The sequence below is a fragment of the Stegostoma tigrinum genome, chromosome 2 (genome assembly GCF_030684315.1).
Source record: "Stegostoma tigrinum isolate sSteTig4 chromosome 2, sSteTig4.hap1, whole genome shotgun sequence".
Classification (NCBI taxonomy): Eukaryota; Metazoa; Chordata; class Chondrichthyes; order Orectolobiformes; family Stegostomatidae; genus Stegostoma; species Stegostoma tigrinum.
In genome coordinates this window covers 103,400,867-103,422,891 of record NC_081355.1, presented here as the reverse complement: position 1 = coordinate 103,422,891, position 22,025 = coordinate 103,400,867, and the positions used below count along the sequence as shown (strand labels likewise).

At 42.2% G+C, this 22,025-nt stretch overlaps 1 protein-coding gene across 1 annotated transcript in view; it reads left to right on the top strand.

Annotated features, from left to right (window-relative positions):
* Positions 1-22,025, top strand: part of dazl (deleted in azoospermia-like) — a 163,521-nt gene that overhangs the window by 42,498 nt on the left and 98,998 nt on the right. Inside the window, exon 4 of the mRNA XM_059641861.1 lies at positions 2,266-2,320. Within this exon, the coding sequence (XP_059497844.1) occupies positions 2,266-2,320 (55 nt within the window). The remainder of the gene's footprint in view (positions 1-2,265; positions 2,321-22,025) is intronic.

Genomic DNA, 22,025 nt, shown 5'->3' with positions numbered 1-22,025 from the left:
ATCTTCGGTCCGCCTCCCCCTCTCTCCCTATTTATTCCAGTTCCCTCTCCCCATCCCCCTCTCTGATGAAGGGTCTAGGCCCGAAACGTCAGCTTTTGTGCTCGTGAGATGCTGCTTGGCCTGCTGTGTTCATCCAGCCTCACATTTTATTATCTTGGAATTCTCCAGCATCTGCAGTTCCCATTATCCCCGCCTGCTTGCTGTTGCTTCTCAGGGTCAAAAAATGGGAGCCTAGTGCACTGATTTTTCCAGCCTGTTCTTATCCAAGAAAACTGATTTATCCCTATCTCAACAATTTTGACTTTCATTCGACAAACAAGATTCTGCTGACAATCTCTGCCACTTTATAGTATTCATCTAGGAGACAAATCACCTTTGCACAAAGGACAGCCTACCCACCATGACATCCTTGAAGCCTCTCCATTACTTCGTTGATTGGAGGCTTCAATAAGTCTTATCCACCTCCACACTCCACTGGCTGAAGTTTTCTCACTGCGGACAATCATTCCTCCAAATTAAGTGCTACTTCAGGACTTGGTGTTGTTCCTAGCTTTGCTTGGAATATATGGAGCAATTTTGTTCCACTTGTCTTCCCACTTTTGCACTATATTTATTGTCTGTGTCCTAATTTGCTCTTGCCCAAACTCTCAAACGATTAATTATTTGATCCAGTTTAAACTTATTACCTCACCTTTATACAATCCATCTTTGATACCCTGCTTACGACTTCTCGGCCTACAAATGGAGGCTGAGCCTTTTGATCGTTGCTTGCCTTAAACTTGCTGACTTCTGCAGCTATCTTGCTTGCACTGTATTTTGTTTGCCTGGTTTCCCTGACAGGTCTGTTCTGACAATGTCAATTTATTAATTGTGATTCACATGTGTTCCTCTTATTGTTAAGAGGGGTTAGGGGGTTGGCAACTGCTGTATGTTCCATTTGACGCTTCTTGCAACCGTTCCGCTCCAAGAACCATAAATGACTTTCCCATGTCCTTGTCCTCCATACTATGAGCACCTTCGTTCATTTCATTATTTTCTGACACAGTCAGCATGAGAGCACCAACAAACACTATTTAACATGCCCTTTTCCTTGGCCATTGTGAAAGGACCAAACCCTCTGTGACATTCCAGTTCTTTACTCAGTTAGCACACTGACAACAATTCAGAACCACTGCATTGGCTAGAAATTGCTTTGGTGGTTACAAAGCAAACTTCATAAATGCAGGTCTTTTACGTGTTGCTTTCAAGGTGAAGAGGCCAAACAAATTGGGTTGCTGCCTTTTGGAACACCACTATGCAGTCTACAAATGTGACCCTGACCTTCCAGCCAATTTGTCATTTTAATTTTTTGCTTCACTTCCACTCTGGCCGCTTTGTCACTTTGACTTCTAATGAAGGTCAATATAGTTTCATCATCTCTTTTATTTGGGCAGTTTATATCCACTCATGGCTCTGTTTGTTTAAACAGTTTCAGGTCATAGCTGCCCCCACCCCCCATTTTCTCAGATGACAGTTGTTGGTAATGATCATGCAATTTCCATTTATGCTTCCTCTCTGCATATCTTTTTGTTCCCTTGCTTGTCTCATCCCCTCTTATTTCCTCCCCCTTTTCTTTTACCTGTTTTATTAAAACCTATTTATGCGTTGTATTTTTTCCCCAGCTCTGACAAAAATATTAGTGATCTAAAATGTTTTCAGTCTTCACAGATGCTGTCTGGTCTACTAAGTATTTCCAGCATTTTCTACTTTCGTTTCAAAGTAGTTACAAGCTTCAAAATCCACCCCCCCCCCCCCACCGCCTCCCGCTGCATCCCAAAACCAGCCCAGCTTGTCTCCGCCTCACTAACCTGTACTTCCTCTCACCTATCCGCACCTCCATTTCCTACCTCCTAACCTCACCCCACCCCCTTGACCTGTCCGTCCGTCTTCCCCAGACTGACCTATCCCCTCCCTACCTATACTCCACCTCTACAGGCTCCATCCCCGCCCTTTAACTTGTCTGTCTCCTCTCCACCTATCTTCCCCTCTGTCCACCTTCGATCCACCTCCCCCCCCCTCCCTATTTATTTCAGAACCCACTCCCCCTCCCCTTTTCTGATGAAGGGTCTAGGCCCGAAACGTCAGCTTTTGTGCACCTATGATGCTGCTTGGCCTGTTATGTTCATCCAGCTCCACACTTTGTAATCTGTAATTGGCTGTAATACTGTTTTGGAATGTCCTGAAGTTGTAAAATCTGCTCATGTAGTATTTATTTTTTATGTTCAGATATGGCTTTGTCTCATTTCACAATGATGTGGATATACAGAAGATTATTTCTGAAGTAAGTGAATTTTGATGCGTAGAAAAATACAAATATTAACAATTAGCTGGTTTTAAAAGCCTACAGATCTGTTGATTTTTCAGCAAATTATAATAACATTGTAATGCCTGTTGTTTCTTTAATACTTTCCACTGCTATGCTCATCAAGATAAAATTATTTGAAGATGATTGTTTATTTGACTTTGAACTCACTTCCTCTCCATATTCAGATTTTTGAGATTGAGTCCAAAAATGGTAGCAAGAAAATTTAAATGGATCAATTTATCTTTTCTTATTAAAGGGAAAAAAAATTCTGGTGGGAGTTTCTAACAACAATGCGCTTAGATTTATTAACGAGGGAATGTATGTTGTTGAAAGCTCACCCTAATTTTTTGTCGAAGCAATTGGGCTTAAGTTCAGTCTGATAGAAAGTTAAGAATAGGAATTCAGCTTTATATATAATCTAAAACTAGGATGACTCTGATTTCTTCCCCTTTAGAAAGGATTTTGAATTCATAGGGACTGTTCAATTCATTGTGACTCTCTTGGCCCCCTGAAAATTGCTGTCCATTTTATCCCATTTCCTGTTTTTTTTCCAGTATAACTGTAAACTTGTCTCAAATATTTTTCACATTCTCATTTGTAAAAGCTATGTTCTATATCATAACCTAATTTTTTTCATTCTCTAGTTCTTTTTACGAATTATCTCAAGCTTGGATCCTCTGATTACTGATCCTTGTATTCTAGAAATGCTTTTTAAAGATCCTTCATAATTTTGAACATGCCAATCAAATCTGTCTTCTTGTATTACTTCTATAGCAAAAATAAGCCTATTTACCTGGTTATAACTTGCTCAGAGATAGTAAGAACTGCTGATGCTGGAGCCAGAGATAAGTGTGGAACTGGAGAAACACAGCAGGTCAGCTCTCTGATGCAGCCTGATCTGTGTTCTTCCAGCTCCACACTGTGTTATCCCTAATTACATGGCCTCTGTTTTTAATAAATTTCTTCTGCACCTTTGCCAAAGCTTTGACATCCATCTTTAAAGTATGGTGCCCAGAATAGGACGCAGTACTCCAGCTGAAACCTACCAGTGTTTTATAAAGATTTAGCATAACTTCAAAATTTGAATGAGAGCAGAATATGGGGATTTAAGCCAAGATGCATTGGGAAACTGGCTTAGATGCACTGACCTTTACTTAACTCTGAGTTGGGTTAGTTGCAGGTAACTCCCTCAGGATGGTTTAGTTACTTAAATAAGGTAATATTAAGTAAGGTAATACGATGGCTTATGGTTTGCATGGGGACCAGAGTCAGCATTTTACAGCATAGGCCCATTGAGTCCACACCAGTCATCAAGCACCTGTCTACTCAAGCTCCATTTGCCGACACGCGGCCAGGAGCATACTACTTGCATCTTGCGGGTCCCATTTCTACCAACCTATCAGGCAGAGAGTTTCCAGATACCTGTTGCCCTCTAAGTGAAAAATCTCTTCCTTCAATCTTCTGCCCTTTATTGTAAATCTACAGTCCCTGGTTATTGATTCGTCCACTGAGGGGGAAAGAGTTTCTTACAATCTACCAAAGCTATAGTTTTCATAACTTAGAATCCCTTCCCATTCCTCCCACCACCACCACCCTTGTTGAAAGGAAAAGTAACCCCGGCCTATCAAATCTACATTCCTACTGTTATTGTGTCAGTTCAGGCATCGTCCTGGTGAATCTCCATTGCCCTCTCTTTCCGGTTCTTTCTGTACTGTGGTGATCGGAAGTGCACAGTTCTCCACCTGTGTGGCCTAACTAATATCCTGCATAGCTTCGTGGTGTTCCCGTACATCTGTTGCATTGTTTTTCTAACTGGGAGAGATCATGGATTTGGAATGATGTACCCTGAGTTGCTATAGTGCATTGTTTAGATGATACACACTACCATTGATGAAGGGTTATACATGTTTAAAGATGGTAGATGGGTTGCCAATCAGGCAGGCTGTTTTGTCTTTGGTGTCAGTTTTCTTTATTAGTAAAGCTGGACTCATCCTGGAAAGTCAAGAGTGTTCCATCACAGTCCTGACTGATACCTTTTTATATAAGGTAAGAGGCTTTGGAGATACAGGAGGTGAGTCTCTCTCTGCGGAATTCCTAGCTTCTGTCCTGCTCTTGTAGATATTACATTTTTTATGGATAGTCCAATTCAGTTTTTAGTCAGTGGTAGTACCCAGGATATTGATAGTAGGGGCTTTAGCACTGGTAATGCCATTGAACACTGAAGGGCATTAGTTGTTGGTGCTGTTCTTTGCTTATAACCTCTGTGGTAGTGAAAGTTATTTATCACTTAGCCATAACCTGAATGTTGCAATAAACATGAGCTACTTTAGCACCCAAATAGTCATGAATGGTATTAAACAATGCAATCATCAGCAAACAGCATCACTTCTGACTTTATGATGAAGGAAAAGTCATTGATGTAACTGAAGATGGTTGGGCCTAGGGCATGACCCTGAAGAATTTGTACTGTGATGAGCCATCACTATACTTCATCCAAAGAAAGTATATTGTTTCTTAAAAGTGGTGATCATAACTGCACAATGGTCCATGTGTGGCTTTAACAAAGGCCATTATATTTGTAGCAGTATGTTTGTTTCTGTACTCCAGTTCCCATACAACAGTGATAATGACATTGTTTCCAATTTGCTTGTTGCACCTGCCTGCTAACATTTTGCAAACCTTATATGCCCACATCCAAGTTTCTCTGACCATCTGAATAAATGCCATACCTTTTTCAAAACCAATCTGCTTTTCTATTCTTACTATGAAAGTGCATAAACTCTCTCTCTTTTTATGTTTATTGTTTATATGCCTTTTTTATTTTCCCTGCTCACTTAACCTGTCAGTATATCTCTCTACCTGGCTGTGCCATTTTGACTGGTTTACATTTCTGCTCAGCTTTGCATTGTCAAAGTCCCAAAGTCATTCACATACATTATGTACAAATGAGGCCCCAACACTGATTCTTACTAGACCTCCCTTTGCATGGCAATTGGAGTACAAGATAAATAAGTTTGCACACAAATGTATAGCCCAAAGTAATTGTCTACCTGGACCTCAGCGCACAGCCTGCCAACTTCGGAATGCCTGAATCATAGCTGGTCTTTGCTGCCTGTCCATTAACCAAACTTCTATCCATCTAATTTGATTCCGGTAGTTTCATGAGCCCTTACCTTGCCAATAATACTTTTCTGTGACAGTTTATTAAATGCCTTTTGGAATTCAAGTATCCTAAGGATGAATAACAAGTGAAACTGATGTAAAGGAATAAATATTGATTCTGCTACCCATAAAGAGATGAAAGTTCATAACATCATACCTTCTTTTATACCCATGCTCCTTAGCCTTGTGTACCTATGATGCTTTACTCTTCCCCTGTAACACCATATATAGTGCAGTTATGCTGCTTCTGCTGAGGTAAGCTGAAATGCTCTTCTTTGATACCTTTTTAAGTTAGAGTCTGAAGGTCTTGTGAAAGACTGCTCTATTTGAAATTGTTTAAGCATAAATTCTGCCTTGGGCAGAGGAGGCAGTGTGTTTCCATTCTTCATGATCTAGCTCGTGGGCCAGCTTCAGCTTATTGTTCTGTAGAACAGTGTCAATTTGGTGCTGATTAGCAATGTGCTCTAAATCTGCGATATGTCTGTAATGATTGTTATTGAAGTCAGCCAGCTGGACATCATAGAATGAGTCCCCTAATTGGGGCTGTTAATCACATCAAATCAGGGAGCCCTGATCAGGGCTGACATACAAAAAGGGTATGTGTCAGAGGCACTGACTCTGGTTCCTGACATCTGAATGAGGTAGTACTAAAGTCATCGACTGTTCATGTTTAAATAAAAGCGAGACTTGGTGACAAGATACTGGCCTCTGGAATTATTTCAGTGGCGACAGAAGTAAAGCACAATTCTGAAGAAACTCTCTTGTAGCATTCATCTGAGTTTGGGCAGGCATTTCTTACATCGTGCCTTTGTTTTATAAACTTGACTCATTTGAACCTGCCTTTTGAGGACTGGGCACAGTATGTGGAACGATGCATTATTTTTTAATGCAAACAACATTCTGGCAGATGAGAAATGAGTAATTCTCCTGACAGCCTGTGGAGCGGCAGCTTTTTCTGTCAACAAAAAAGTCCGTATGGCACCAGATAACTAATATCTTTCAAGAATGAACAGACATAGTTAAGGAATATTATGACCCTAAGCCACCTGTAGTTGAGACGCTGTCGCTTTTACTTGGTAATTCAAGGTACGGGGGAATCTGTATCAGGAATTTTGACTTGGTTCAGATGATTGTGAGAAGCCTGTGACTTTGGTTTAATCCTTAATAATTTACTTAAGACGAAACAGCGTGAGATTAATGACATACCTAGACAAAAAAAAATCTAGCTGATGCCCAACTGGACAGGCGCTTCATCTAGCTTTAGCATTGGAAAATGCAGCAAATGGAACATTTTGAGTTGTAGGATATTCCGAAGGAAGTGGACACGCTCATCAGTCTCACTGAGATCGGAGGGTACCACTTGAGTGCAGGCAATTGCATAGCCTCACTCAGGACATATCCTGATCAGAGGGACTGTAGGTCAACCCAAAGTGAAACCCCAAAACAAGGTCAAGCCTTGGCCAAACAGCTAAAATTTTCTTCAGAATCCGGGCCGGTAAGCCATTGTTGTATTGGCACTTTGTAGACGGAACAGCACAGGAGTCCTACTACACCGAAATTGAGTAAGATAACTGGTAGGCTGATATCCAAGAGAGTTCACACCCTGGAAAGTCCACCTACGTCTGACTTGGAACAGTTAAATTGTTTAGCAACATCAAAATCAGAATCAATCAAGATAAATGTCTGGTTAAATGATCATCCAGTTCTAATGGAGGTCGACAGCAGCTATATCAGTAATTGCAGAACCAGTTTTTAATAACATTTGCTCTGGCATTCCGTGTTTAGCTTTGTGCAAGACCCAGGCTAGGCGGAGGACCTATACAGGGGAGGCTTTGCAGATTATGGATAGAACGATGGTTCCAATCTTTTATGAAAAGCAACTGGTTCAGTTATCAATGATTGTAGTAAAAGGTTCAGTCCCAAGCTTGATGGACAAAATTGGTTGTGAGCGATTCACCTCAATTGGCTGAATGCTTTTCAGTTAGAAAATTGCAGATTGAATCTGGTTTATTACTATCACGTGTACTCAGATATAATGAAAAGTATTGTGTGCAGTATAGGCACATCATATCATAGAAGGATCATTGAATGATAGAACAGATCGAGAATACAAAATTACAGAAAAAGCAAGATCAACTCATAGCACCAGGGACCCGGGTTCAATTCCAGCCTCGGGAGACTGTCTGTGCGGAGTTTGCACATTCTCCCCGTGTCTGCATGGGTTTCCTCCGTGTGCTCTGTTTTCCTCCCACAGTCCAAAGATGTGCAGACTAGCTGGATCGGCCATGCTAAATTGCCTGTAGTGTTCAGGGGTGTGTGGGTTATAGGGGGATGGGTCTGGGTGGGATGCTTCAAGCGGTGGTGTGGACTTGTTGGGCCAAAGGGCCTGTTTCCACATTGTAGGGAATCTAATCTAAACATTAGATTTGAGAGATCCGTTCACAAGTCAAATAATAGGGAAGAAACTGTTGTTGAACCTGTTGGTACATGTATTTAAGCTTTTGTATCATCTGCCTAATGGAAGAGGTTTAAAGAGATTTTTACTGGGGTGGGAGGAGTCTTTGATGCTGGCTGCCTTTCTGAGGCAGTGGGAAGTGTGGATGCAGTCATGGAATGTTGGCTAGTGTGATGGATTGGGCTGTGTTCACAACTCAGTCATTTCTTGCGGTCCTGGGCAGAACACTTGCCGTTCCGAGCCTTGAAGCATCCAGATAGAATGCTTTCTGTGGTGCATGTGTAAGCGTTGGTGAGAATCTGTATGGATGGGTCAAATTTCCTTAAACTTCTGATAAAGAAGAGGCGATTGTTGTGTCGTCTTGACCGTAACGTTGATGTGGGTGGCTCAGGACAGATTGTTGGTGATTGTCACTCCTAGGACCTTGACACTGTCGACCATCTCCACCTCCGCTCCATTGATGTAGATAGGGGTGTGCCCCCTCCTTGCTTCCTAAAGTCGATGATCACCTCTCTAGTTTTGCTGACAGTGAGGGAGGGGTATCCTTGCACCATGCCACCAAGCACTTTATCTCTTTCCTACGTCTTGTCTCGTTGTTTGAGATCCAGGCTACAAGGGTAGTTGCATGAGCGAACTTGTAGATGGAGGTCTGACAAAATTTTGGTTTCACAGTCATGAGTGTACTGGGAGTATTGTAAGGGGCTGAATATATAGCCGTGCTGGTGTTTAGGATTATCATAGAGGAAGTGTTGTTGCCTATTCTCACTGTGGTCTGTGGGTCTGGAAGCCGAAGATTCAGTTGCAGAGGGTGGAGCAGAGACCTAAGTCTCGAAGTTTGGAGATTAGTTTCTTTGGGCTTATAGTGTTGAAGGCCGATCTACGGTCAATAGGTAGAAACCGCATGGAAGTATCTTTCATTGTACACATGTTCCACTGAGTGTAGGGTTAGGGAGATGGCATCTGCTGTGGACCTGTTGTGCTGGTAGGCAGATTGCAAGGAATCAAGGCAGGCTGGAAGACTAGAGTTGATTTGAGCCATGTCTGACCTCTTAAAACACTTCACAGTTGTGGAGGTCAGAGCCATTGTTAGTTATTGAGGCACATTGATTAGATTAGATTCCCTACAGTGTTGAAACAGGCCCTTCGGCCCAACAAATCCACACTGCCCGCTGGAGCATCCCATCCTCCTATAACCCACACACCTCTGAACACTACGGGCAATTTAGCATGGCCAATCCACTTAGCCTGCACATCTTTGGACTGTGGGAGGAAACCGGAGCACTCGGAGGAAACCCACACAGACACGGGGAGACTGTGCAAACTCCGCACAGACAGTTACCCGAGGCTGGAATCAAACCCGGGTCCCTGGCTTTGTGAGGCTGCAGTACTAACCACTGAGCTGCCCCAGCATATGCCGTGCATATGTTTTCTTTGGTACCAGGATGATAGTGGTCTAATTGAAGTAGGTGGGGACTCCGCATTGTAGCAAGGAGAGGTTATAGATGTCAGCAGGTCTGCACAGGATCTGAATACACAGCCAGGAAGTCCATCTGGACCGCTTGCTTTCCTTGAGTCCACACTCAAGACCGATCTGGCATCTGCAGCTGTGACTGAGGGAACAGGTGCATCTGTGGCTGTCAGGGGCTGGTGACACCATTTTGCTGACCTCCTGTTTGAACTGAGTATAAGATTGAGGGCATAAGGGAGGGATGAATTCTTGAACTGACCCATTGGGTTTCAAAATTGATATGACTTCTGCCGCTCATTCTGCAAATTGGAGTGGCTTAATTATTCCTTCACTTTCTAGCCTTCTGAATTCTGCCTCTACTTTTTCCTGTAAAGTTGACTGAAGTCCTAATTAAATACTCCCACGTCTTACAGGAAAGTCTAAGGACTATCAGAGCAGCCAGGGTGTGCTGATCAGGAAGATGTCTGCAATTCTACAAGTTCCACCCCCCATCCCCCCCACCCCACCCAGTGCCATTTGCCTTATGGGCAAAAGAAGAGGCAGAAATCAGAAGGCTGGAAACTGAAGGAATAATCTCAGCAATCCACTTAGAATGGGTGGCACTGGTCATAATGATTTTGAAGCCTGATGGTTCCACTTCCCCTTTTGTGTGGATTTTAAACAAAAGCTAAACTGCTTCTCACAGCTAGTTAAATAACCAGTCCCTTGCATAGACTATTTATAAGAAAAGCTTACAGCATGCCTGTCCTCATGATGCTGGACATGAGCTGCGTTTGCTTGTAATGGATGAGGCTTCCCAGAAGTATGCTGCAAAGAATATCTATCAGGGAAAATATACGAGACTGCCATTTTGGGGTATTGTCAGTATGTTCAATTTTTCAGTAGGCGATGGAAACATTTTACCAGGTCTACCTTGAGTTGCCATTTTGCCTCGATGTTGTCCTAATATCAGGCAAAACTAATAAGGAACACCTGGATTTTGTCCTGAGGTGTTTTTCCAAGGCAGGCATATGCTTGAGAAAGGAATAATGTGTTCTCAGACCCTACAAGTGACCTACTTGGACCACAGAGTCAATAAGATGGGGTTACACCCAGTGGAAGATAAAACGAGGGTGAGCAAAGGTGCCCTGGCTCCCACGTCTCTCCAGGAGCTTAGGTTGTTTCTTGGGCTGGTAGATTGTGTTATGGAAAGTTCGTACGTAACCTGGTATCCATCCTGGCACCTTTACATCAACTCCTAAAAATGGTCAGTCTTGGAAACGGATGCATAGACAAGCCCTAGCCTTCCATGCAATAAAGGAACAGTTAGTGTCCTCCATGGTGTTTACTCTGTACGATCCCAAGAAGAACCTGGTATTGACGTGTGATGCTTCCCTGTATGGCACTAGGGTGGTATTAACTCATAGGTGGCTCAATGGAAAGGAATATCCAATAGCTTACACAGCTGAGACTTTGGCTAATGCAGAGTCTAAACATCCTTAGAAAAGGGAGAATTGGCAGTCCTATTTGGAGTCCAGAAGTTCCAACAACTCCTTACTAGATGAAAATTTGATTGGCACAGACAGCAATCTCCTATTGGGTCTGCTTAAAGAAGACTAGGCAGTGCTGGCCATACCTTTGTGCCTCATTCCGTGATGTGTTCGATTTCCAATTACAAGCTGCTTCTAATTACAAGTTAGAACATCTGGGAGGCTGTGTAATGATTACAGATGCATTGAGCTGCCCCCTATTCAGTTACGTGACCGGTGGTACCAGTTGAAGAGTCTGTAATGATACTACATTTTCTGGACATGTTCCCAGTCACAGCTGACAATATCAGTCTTTGGACACAGATCCACTCCTTTCAAAATTGAAACAACTGGTACTAATGGTACTAATGGGGTTAACCAAAGGGCCATCACAACCAAGAATAAAATTTGGACCTGGAGAGATGCGCTAACGATAGAGAACATCACGTTGTTATGGGGAGCAAGAGTGATCGTCCCAAGCAAAGGTTTTAAACAAATACTGGCTGAACTCCTCCAGGACTTTCTAGAATAAAGATGTTGGTGAGAACCAATGTCTCGTGGTCATAATTGGATGCAGTCATAGCAGCATTGGTGAGCAGTGCCCAGATTGTTAACAAGGATGCAAATCAGCAACTCCCCTACATCCGTGGAAATGGCTGGGTAAACCTTGGACTTGGTTGCACATGGACTGTGCAGTCCCTTTCATGGATTTATTCTTTGGTATTTCAAATGCCTGTTCAAAGTAGTCAGACGTGCAAACACCAGGATGCACTTGAAAAATTGCGTAAGTCTTTTTTTAAATATTGAGTCTCAGAAGTCACAGATAATAAGGCCATCATTCACCAGCAGGGAGTTTGGCTAGTTCTTAAAGTCAAATGGGATTTGGCACAGAAGGACTCCTCCATACCACTCATTGTTCAATGCACTGGCAGAGAGAGCAGCCCAAACTTTAAAGGCTGCCTTGAAGAAACAGCCTATACCTTTGCTAAAAGTCCAGCTTTGTGGTCCTTAGATTATAGGAACACCCTCTAATACCGCGCCCCCCCCCCACCAAAAAAAATCCCTCTAAGCACAAGCTTGCACCTACAGGGATAGCACCAGCAGAGTTGCTAATGAGTTGAAGACTCATACCAGATTAACTCTGATATTTCTGAAGCTGGGGGGAGGGTGAAATGGCATCAGGAACCCTAATACTGGACCCAAGACTTCGCCAAGAGAGAGACCTGGTTTAGTGCAAGGATCGAAGTTTAGTGTAAGAATCATGGAAATGACCCCGCATTGGTAAGAGGCGCGGTCAACGTGGGGTCAGGACTGGTGAAGTATTAAGTTTGGATAAACATGTCTGGTCCTGAACAAGCACGTGAGCCATATGAAAGCCGTGAATTTGAAAACATGAGAGTAAAATGAACCCTGTCCCTTGGAAGGCAGTCTGAATCCATGGGTACACCACCTTCAAGTGTTGCTCAGTGCTCTGAATTCAAAATGGGCATAATAGAAGTTGCTGCTTTTGCTGCCCGAAAAGAAGAGTGATATTCTACTGAGGTGCTCCTGGTGCAAGAGTCAGGCACCTGTTTATTACACACAGCGCATATCTGGCACAGTCGGAGGAACCTGACACAGTGCCGAAACTCCTCATGAGGCTGTCCAGTAAAAGGAAAGGCCTGTGTCCGCAGACTCTGAGGGCAAGGGATGTAGTGATTGTAACAGGTCAGCCAGCTGGACTGCAGAGAATAAGTTCCCTGACTTGGGGCTGTTAATCTGGTCCAATCAGGGAACCCTGGCTGACAGACAAGGGTGCACGTCAGAGATACTAACACTCTGGTACCTGACTCTGAGGCAGTACCATGTCAAAGACTCTTTGCATGTAAATGAAAGGGAGGCTTGGTGACAGGATACATACCTCTGGAGTTATATCAATACTATTCTGATGAAGATGCAGAGAGAGATGGTGTGTTCAGATGTGCCTGACGTTCATTAATGGCTACAATTGACTTTCACTGACTTGGTAGTTCTGTGTATGCACGTATTGTCACACAGCTATGCAGCATCAACCCATTTGAGAAAGAGATAGACTCCTCTGTTCTCTGCATACTTTGTAGGCTGTGTGCTTTCCAAGGTCTGTCAGGTTGTAGTTTTCTGCCATTCAACAGCCATCCTTTATCACTGGAACCTAGCTTAGCATGTGTATCCAGCTGAAAACACTTAGAAAGGGCTGTACCTGCTGAGGACTTCGTAGATCTGTTTCTATCATTATCTCTTACTGACTTTACGTATACATCACCTGGTGGAAACCCAACAATCTATCTGGTCCCACTACAATACGAGAATCTAAGCTATGGTATGCTTGAGACTGTCATACTATGCTCCCAGGAAAAAAAAGACAACTTTGAGCATTTGTCATCTGCAACATTATCAGCTGTTGTTGGCCTAAATAGAGTGCTAAGATGTTAATTCTGGCAAGACGACAATGCTGAAACTTGAAGGTGGTGGTATTTTACTTGCTGTTGAAATTAAATCACCATGACTTTTATTATCTTGTTATATTCAGTCTTGTCACTCAGGTTCTCATCTTTTGGTCAGGGCTAATCTGATGTAACTAATCAATAGTACTTCCTGCTTGTTGGTTATGATTTGAAATTTGGTACTTCTCCCATCTGTGATGGGAGAAAACAGGTCTTTAAATGAGGCTATTGGCGTGTTCACTAAATGGGTAGCGGGCATTTGGGAAGGGGGGTGATCTTAGAGAACGGCGAGGTGGCAGTGCTAGATATCTGTGAGGAGGCGTATATTTAAAGAAGGGATAGTACATTTGTAACCTGAAGTGATTTGATCTTGTTTTGTCGCATGTACAGAGATAACAAAAAGTATTGTTTTATATGCTATCCAGGCAAATCATTACCATGCGTAAGTGCGTCAGGGTAGTAGAACAGAATGCAGAATACAGTATTACAGCTACAGAGAAGGTGTGGCGAAAGATCAATTCTAATGAGAAGTCTGACAACAGGGAAAAAGCTGTTCTTTAATCTGTGTGTTTTGAAATTGTTGTATCTTCTGCCCGATAGGGTAGAAAAGAGAATGACTGACTGGCCTGGGTGGGGTCTTTGATTATATTGGCTGCTTTCTTGAGGCACCAGGAAGTATAGATGGAATTATTGTACGGAAACAGGTAAGGAGTGCAGATACTAGAAGTTACTCAGTAAATGTGGAGCTGGAAAAGCACAGTTCATCACAGCATCTGAAGTGCATGAAAACCAATGTTTTGGGCTGAAACCCTTCTGACTGGGGAGAGGGAGGGAGGGAGGTAGGAGGGAGCCCAGAAAAGGTTTGCCTTGCCTGCATTCACAATTCTTGTAATATCTTGCAGTCTTGGGCAGAGCAATTGCTATAATGTTTTATATGGTGTGTATATAAAAATTGGTAAGAGTCTTTGTGGACATGCCTGGTTTCCTTAGCCATCTTAGGAAGTAGAAGTGTTGGTGTGCTTTCTTGACATAGCATGAATGTGGATGGACCAAGATAGATTGGTGATATTTATTCCCCGGAACTAGAAGCCCTCGACCATCCCGACCTCAACACCATTGATACAGATAGGGGCGTGCCCTCCATGCCTTTTTCTGAAGTTGATAGCCTTATTCTTTGCTTGAGGGGGAGATTGTTGTCTTTACGCCGTGTCACTAAGGTCTCTGTCTCTTTCCTGTAATTTGCTTAATTATTGTTTACGATCCAGCCCACTACAACGGTGTCATCAGCAAACTTGTAAATGGAGTTAGAGGTGAATTTGGCCGCACAGTTGTGACAGTATAGTAAGGGGCTAAGTCTGCAGCTTTGCAGGACACCAGTGTAGATAATTATTGTGGAGGTGGTATTGTCACCCACCCTTGCTAACTGCAGTCCAGTTGATGGACGCGGTTGCCAATCCTAGGTATCTGAGTTTTGAAATGAGTTAGATTGGAACCATGGTGTTGAAGGCAGAACTGTAGTCAATGAGTAGGAGTCTGACATAGGTATCCTCCTTATCCAGGTGTTGTAGGGAGGGTGTAGGGCCAGGGATATTGTCTCTCTCATTGGTCTGTTGTGTCAGCAGGCAAATCAAAGAGGATCAAGGCGATCTGGGAGGTGGGAGGCTGGAGTTGCCATTATCAACCTCTCAAAGTACTTTGTAATGATGGATGTCAGAGCCATCTGGCGGTACTCACTAAGGCAACAAAAATAGAAATTGCTGGAAAAACTCAGGTCTGTATCATCTGGGGAGAGAAATCAGAGTTAACACTTTTGGCCCAGTGACCCTCCTTCAGAATGGTTAATAGTCATTATGGCATGCTGCCTGATTTTTCTTTTGAAGCAGATTGACAACAATCTTGAAGGCAGTAATTGTGAAAAGTGTTGTGATAAAGTTAGTTTGATAGGGTAGAATGAGGAATTGATAACATAAAGCATGTTGTAGATGGGTGTGCAGATAGAAATAGTTGCTCTTCCTGTCCTGGTTGAATCGTTAATGCAAAATTGCATTGAAGACAAGAGCATGACATAGTGCTACTGTCATTTCATTTTGTAGCGGTAGGGGGTTTGTTCTCTTCACTTGTTGAAAAAGTGTACATCTTTGTGATGGCTTGCAGTTTGCAACAATATGTCAGTGCAGCTTCTGAGTGCCTTGAATTCTTTCAGAAAGGTCTTTCACTCTTGCTTATACTTTCTGAAGTGTCCAATCTTGGATTCGCCTTTAGAAGTACTGGGATTTGGATTTTATTGTGTGCTTTTGCAACATCCACACTGCAGCATGATGCATGTGAAATAAAATGAGAAATGAGCTGCCTGCATTAATATGCCATTTACAGACATGCTGAATTTATTTCCAGGTTTTTCATTTCTTCTTGGACCTTTCCCTGCTCCAAATATGCTTTTGCACTTACAAATTTGCTATGCTACCTTTTTTAAAGACTGCTATGTGTAGACTTCTGGTGCTGTGTCTGGTTCAAAATGTGTTTGATTGACTCAACTGATTATTTCTGCCACTGTTTAAGTAGATTTGTTATGTCTGTTTCACCAATTTTTCTATCTCCTCTTGAAGTCTGTATCGCCCTAAATTATTCATTACGTTTAAGGTTTTGCCATCTTCAAATCCAGGATATTAACATAATGGAGTGAAGATGTCTGTATTTTAGCATTAATAGTACTTGTTGGTATTTTACTCCAAAATGTGAGAACTTGAACTTTTGAGTATGGATAGTTCTCTGATTTTACTTTTCTCTGACAGTAAGCTGAATTTTCATTCTGAATTGCAGAATTAATGCTGATTTCATTCATCATAGTGGAAGGTTGTGACCTGAAATGTTGGGCCAGGTTTTTGCATCAGAAGGCAAGATTAGGAGATGGAAGGTTCCCCTGTTGTGATCATATTTGTTTTGAAGCTGCTAGGAGATGGGATCTTCCAGGGACCCAGTTTTTAGTAGGTTTGAAGTCAGACCTGCCACTTTAAGTGGCTAATCTAAGGGGAATCACTTCAGTTGAGAGAGGGACAAGATTGGTGGCTTTATGTTCTGGTATTTCGATACTTCTTGTAAAAGAGGGGATTGGCGAAGTTGGGTGAGGGGAGAGTGGTTTTTATTACTGTTAAGGGAGAATATCACAGCTGTGGGAGGACACTTTGGACAGCTCATGCAGTGAGGCCATGTGGGGCAGAGCTCAGGAATAGGAAGGTTGCGGTTACTTTGACAGAATTGTACTACACACCTCCCAACAAATGATAGAGGAATGGATATGTGGACAGATTATGGAAGAAGCTAAAAACTGGTCTTTGTGATTGACTTTAACTTGCTATTTATTGACTGGGTCTCAATTAGCGCTAGGGGCTTGGATGGGAAGGAATTTATTAGCTGTGTCCAGGGCGGTTTTTATAAACAAATGTATAGCCAAAATGGGGAAGGGGCCATACAAGGTCAGGTTTTGGGGAATGAGCCCAGCCAGGTGAAGAAAGTTTCAATGTGGAGGTGTTTTAGGAACAGTCAACATAATTCTGCAAGTTTTAAGTTCCTTTTGTATAAGGACAAGACTAGAATTGGGGTGCAAGTATTAAATTGGGGCAAGCTGACTACCACAATATCAGGCAGGATATAGGAAATATGGATTGGCTGGTTGATACTAAATACACATCTGTCATGTGGGAATATTTAAAAGGCCAGTGGACCAGCATGTTTCTGAGAAAGTGAAGGATAAGACTGGCAAGGTTAGGGAACCTTAGAGGATGAGACAAGTCAGAAAGATAGAGGCATACATAAGGTTTAGGAAACTGAAGACAGAGTCCTTGAAGAATACAAAGAGAGCAGGAAAAAACTCTTTACAAGGGATTAGGGCTAAACGGCACCATGAAATGTCTTTTGCCAAGGAAAATCCCAAGGTGCTTTACACATACAAAGGAGCAAGAGGAGAGCTGGGAAAGGGTAGGTCCGTTCAAGGTCAAGGGAGGGAATTTATGCGCGGAGCTGAAGGAAGTGGCTGAGATCCTTAACTAATACTTCGCATCAGTATTCGCAAAGGAGAAGAAAGGATGCTGAGTCTTAGGAGAGGTATATTGATATTCTAGGGCATGTCAATAGGATTTTAATAACTGCCAACTCAGCAGACAATTGAGATGCAAAAGCAATGAGAAAAGATGCAACAGCTCTGTCATTTTCACTTTAATGAACATATGCAACTTGTATGACTTAATGAAAAGTGAAGGAGTCAGAACCACTTCACGTTACTGCTTAAATTCATCCTGGCTCCAAACCATCCCCCCCCCCCACCCACCCTCACGTTGCTATGTATCTCTATATCCATGAAAATTAACATCCCTAACTGTGATATTGAACCCAAAATGCTGTCAGTTTCGTCTTCAGAAAAAGCCAGATTTCTGTCTCCATTCCCCTGATGTGACAGTGGCCTAGAGTGGAAATGGAGGGGGTTGCCTCTGGCCACCCACTCAACCTGTTTTCCCAGCCATGCCTCAACCATGAAAATCCAGCCTGTTATACCTATTTCCTGCAGGTGCATTTTCTGTTTTTAGTTTAGATTCACAGCATCTGCAATGTTTTATTTTAGTTGATTATCTGTTGACATTTGATTTAAAGTAAAGTCATTCAAAATTTGTACCCATACTTCTGTTTCTATGTGTGGCTTCTAGTTATTTACACATTCTTGGGTGTGCCTTCCTGTGAATGCGTGGAGACTTGGCAAACATTGAAAAATGTGGTGAGGGCACTGATAGGGGATAGGGTCATATCCATGAGCAAAACCCAAACTTCAGGTCATTTCAACTGCTGAGGTCAAATGGATGTTTTCATGTTAAAGTCTTTAACTTGTAGTGTAGGGGTGATTAAAATTTAAGATAAAATGTAAATGTCTGATGTTTAATATTTTAAACTGTGACATTACTTAAATAGCCAACTGCTTAAAAATTTGTAAAACAACTGCCCTTGCCAGTGAGCGTTGAAAATAAAATCTTTAACTGTCCGTTGACATATTTGCTCATCCTTGCTGCTGATTCTTAATACTTCGCTACTTTCCATTACATGTAATGGGTAGTGCAGAAGGTTGTGGCAGGTATGGAATTTGCTATCTGTTCATTAAAAGCTATGGATTGTGGCACCACTCTACATCAAACATGTCTAACCAGAAGACTCTCCTGTTCTTAGCACTTGCCATACACCTATTACAAAGTTTTGCAAAGTGATGAAATAGCTTTGAACACTTCCTATGTGGCATGCAATCATGCAGTTGTCCATCCTTCCTTATGTTTCTATACGATACCCACTTCATGCTTCTAAATTCCAATCGCTGTAATCCCAGTCTGTTCAGCCTGACCTCATAAGCTAACACTCCCAACTCTGGAATCAACCGAGCAATACTCCACTGCACCCCTTCCGATGCCAGGACATCCTTCCTCAAGTAAGGAGACCAAAACTCTGCACACTACTCCAGATATCAGCACCCTATATTGCTGCAACAAAACATCCCTGCTTTTAAACTCAATCTCTGTAGCAGTGAAGGACAAAATTTCATTTGTCATCTTAATTACCTCTTGCGCCTGCAAACCAACCTTCTGTGATTCATGCACAAGGACACCCAGGTGCCTCTGCATAGCAGCAAGCTGCAATTTTTTTTACCATTTAAATAATAGTCCTTTTTACTGTTGTTCCTACCAAAGTGGATGGCTTCACATTTATCAACGTTGAATTCCATCTGCCAGACCTTTGCCCACTCACTTAAATATCTATTCCCTCTGCAAACTTTGAGTCCTCTGCACATTTTGCTCTACCGTTCAGCTGCTTGTTATCTGCAAACTTTGACCCACTACACATGGTGTCCAACTCCAAATCAACTGTGTAAATTGTAAACAATTGCAGCCCCAACACTGATCCCTGAGGCACACCACACTGTTTGCCAACCAGAAAAGCATTCATTTATTCCCACTCTTTGCTACCTGTTAGTTAACCAATCCTCAGTCCATGCCAATACACTGCCTGTAATGCCGTGCACCTTTAACTTATGCAGCAGCCTTCGGTGTGGCACCTTGTCAGATGCCTCTTGGAAATCCAGATATGCCACATCTACTGGATCCCGTTGCCCACTATGCTTGTAACGTCTTCATAGAATTCCAGGAAATTAGTCAAGCATGACCTGCCTTTCATGAATCCATACTGCCTCTACCCAATGGGACAATTTCTGACTAGATGTCTTACTATTTTCTTCCTTGATGATAGATTCAAACCTTTTTCCCACTACAGAAGTGAAGCTAACTGGCCTATAATTCCCCTTCTCATGTTTGTCTCCTTTTTTGAATAGTGGCTTCACATAGGCTGTCTTCCAATCTGCTGGAACTGCCTCAGAGTCCAGCAAATTTTGGGAAATTACGAGTGCATTTGCTATTACTCCAGCCATTTCTTTTTGTACCCTGAGATGCAGTCCATCAGGGCCAGGAGACTTGTCTATCTTTAGCTCCATTAGCTTGCCCAACACTGCCTCTTTGATCACATCAAGGTCCTCACCTACCTTAGGCTCTTTGTCATCAAATGATGGCAAGTTATTTGTGTCCGCCATGAAGACCAACAAAATACCTGTTCAATGCCTCGGCTATTTCCTCATTTCCCATTATTAAATTGCCCTTCTCATCTTCTAAAGGACCAATGTTTAGCTTAGCCACTTTTGTTTTATATATTTATAGAAACCTTTGCTATCTGTCTTTTTGTTCTGAGCTAGCTTAGTCTCATAATCTATCTTGATAGCCGTTGTGGTTTCAGCTGACCTTTCAAGTTTGCCAATCTTATAGTTTCCCACTGGCCTTTGCAACTTTGTATACCTTCTCTTGCAATTTGATAACCTTCCCTATTTCCTTAGACATCCATGCCTGATTACCCCTTTTTGGACATTCCTTCATTTTCATTGGTATATACTTTTGCTGAGCACTTTGAAAAATTGCCTTCGAAGTCCTCCACTGTTCTGCAACTGTCCCACCAGAGAATCTTTGGTTCCAGTCTATTTTAGCCAACTCCTCCCTCATCCTATTGTAGCCTCCTTTGTTTAAGCACAGGACCCTGATATTGGATTTTATTTTCTCACTTTCCATCTGTATTCTAAATTCAACCATACTGTGATCGCGCCTTCCGAGAGGATTCGTAACCTGTAGCATTCAAAACAAGGTAGATAAGTTAATGGCACAAATTGTCACATGAGTATGATTTAATAGCCATTACAGAGACATGGTTGCAGATGATCATGAATGGAATTTAAATATTGGGGGTATCATACTATTCAGAAGGACAGACAGGAAAGTAAGGGAGTTGGTGTTGCTCTGATATTTAAGGATGACATCAGGGTTGTAGTGAGAGATGGTGTCGGTTCCATAGAGAATAAATCCATTTGAGTGGAAATTAGAAATTCTAAGAAAAAGTCACTGGTGGGTATAGTCTGTAGGCCACCAAATAATATGACATAGAAACAGGCAAAAGAAAATAGCTAATGCCTGTAAAATAGGTGTGCCGATTATTGTAGGGAATTTTGATCACATGTTGATTGTAAATCCAGGCCTCCCTTGAAGAGGAGTTCATTGAATGTATCCACGATAGCTTTCTTAAACAGTACATAATGGAACCAATGAGGGAGGAAGCTATCCTAGATCTGGTCTTATGTAATGAGATGGGGAAAATTAGTGACGTCATTGTTAGGGATTATGTTGAAAATGTAGTGTCGATCACCGGGTTTCTTTATCCTGGAATATGTTGCTGCTCTTGTTTATTTTAGCTACAATCATTCAGGTAAGTGGGGAGTTTTCAAACACCATTATGACGTGGTGGACAGACTTTGGAAATCAGGAGGCGAGTTACTTGTTGCAGCGTTCCTAGCCTCTGACCAATTTATATAGGGTCATATAGTTATGCAGCATAGAAACACCCTCTTTGGTCCAACAAGTCCACACCAACCATGTTCCCAAACCAAACTCGTCCCATTTGTCTGTGTTTGGTCTCTATCCCTCCAAACTTTTCCTATTTGTGTAGTTGACCAAATGTCTTTTAAATGTTGTAACTGTACCCACATCTACCACTTTCTCTGGAAGATCGTTCCACACAAGAACCACTCTGTATTTTTTAAAAAAGTTCCTCATCTTTTTAAAATCTTTCTCTTAAAAGATTTGCCCCCAGTCTCAAAATCCTTTACCCTAGGGAAAAAGACATCTGCCATTAACCTTATCTATACTTCTCTTGATGGTATGAACCTCTAAGGTCTCACGTCAACCTCCAGTGCTCCAATGGAAAATGTGCTAGTCTGTCCTTATAACTTGAACCTTTCACTCCTGGCAGCATCCTGGTTAATATTTTCTGAAATCTCTCCAGCTTGATAGTATTCTTCCTATAACAGGATGACCAGAACTGGACAAAGTACTCCCAAAGAAGCCTCACCAACGTTCTTTTACATCCTGAACAAAACATCCCAATTCCTATGCTCAAAGGTCTGAGCAATGAAGGCAAGCATGCTAAATACTGCCTTAAACACCTTATCTATTTGTGATGCAAACCAAAGAATTATGTAATTGAATCCCCAGGTGTCTCTGTTGTA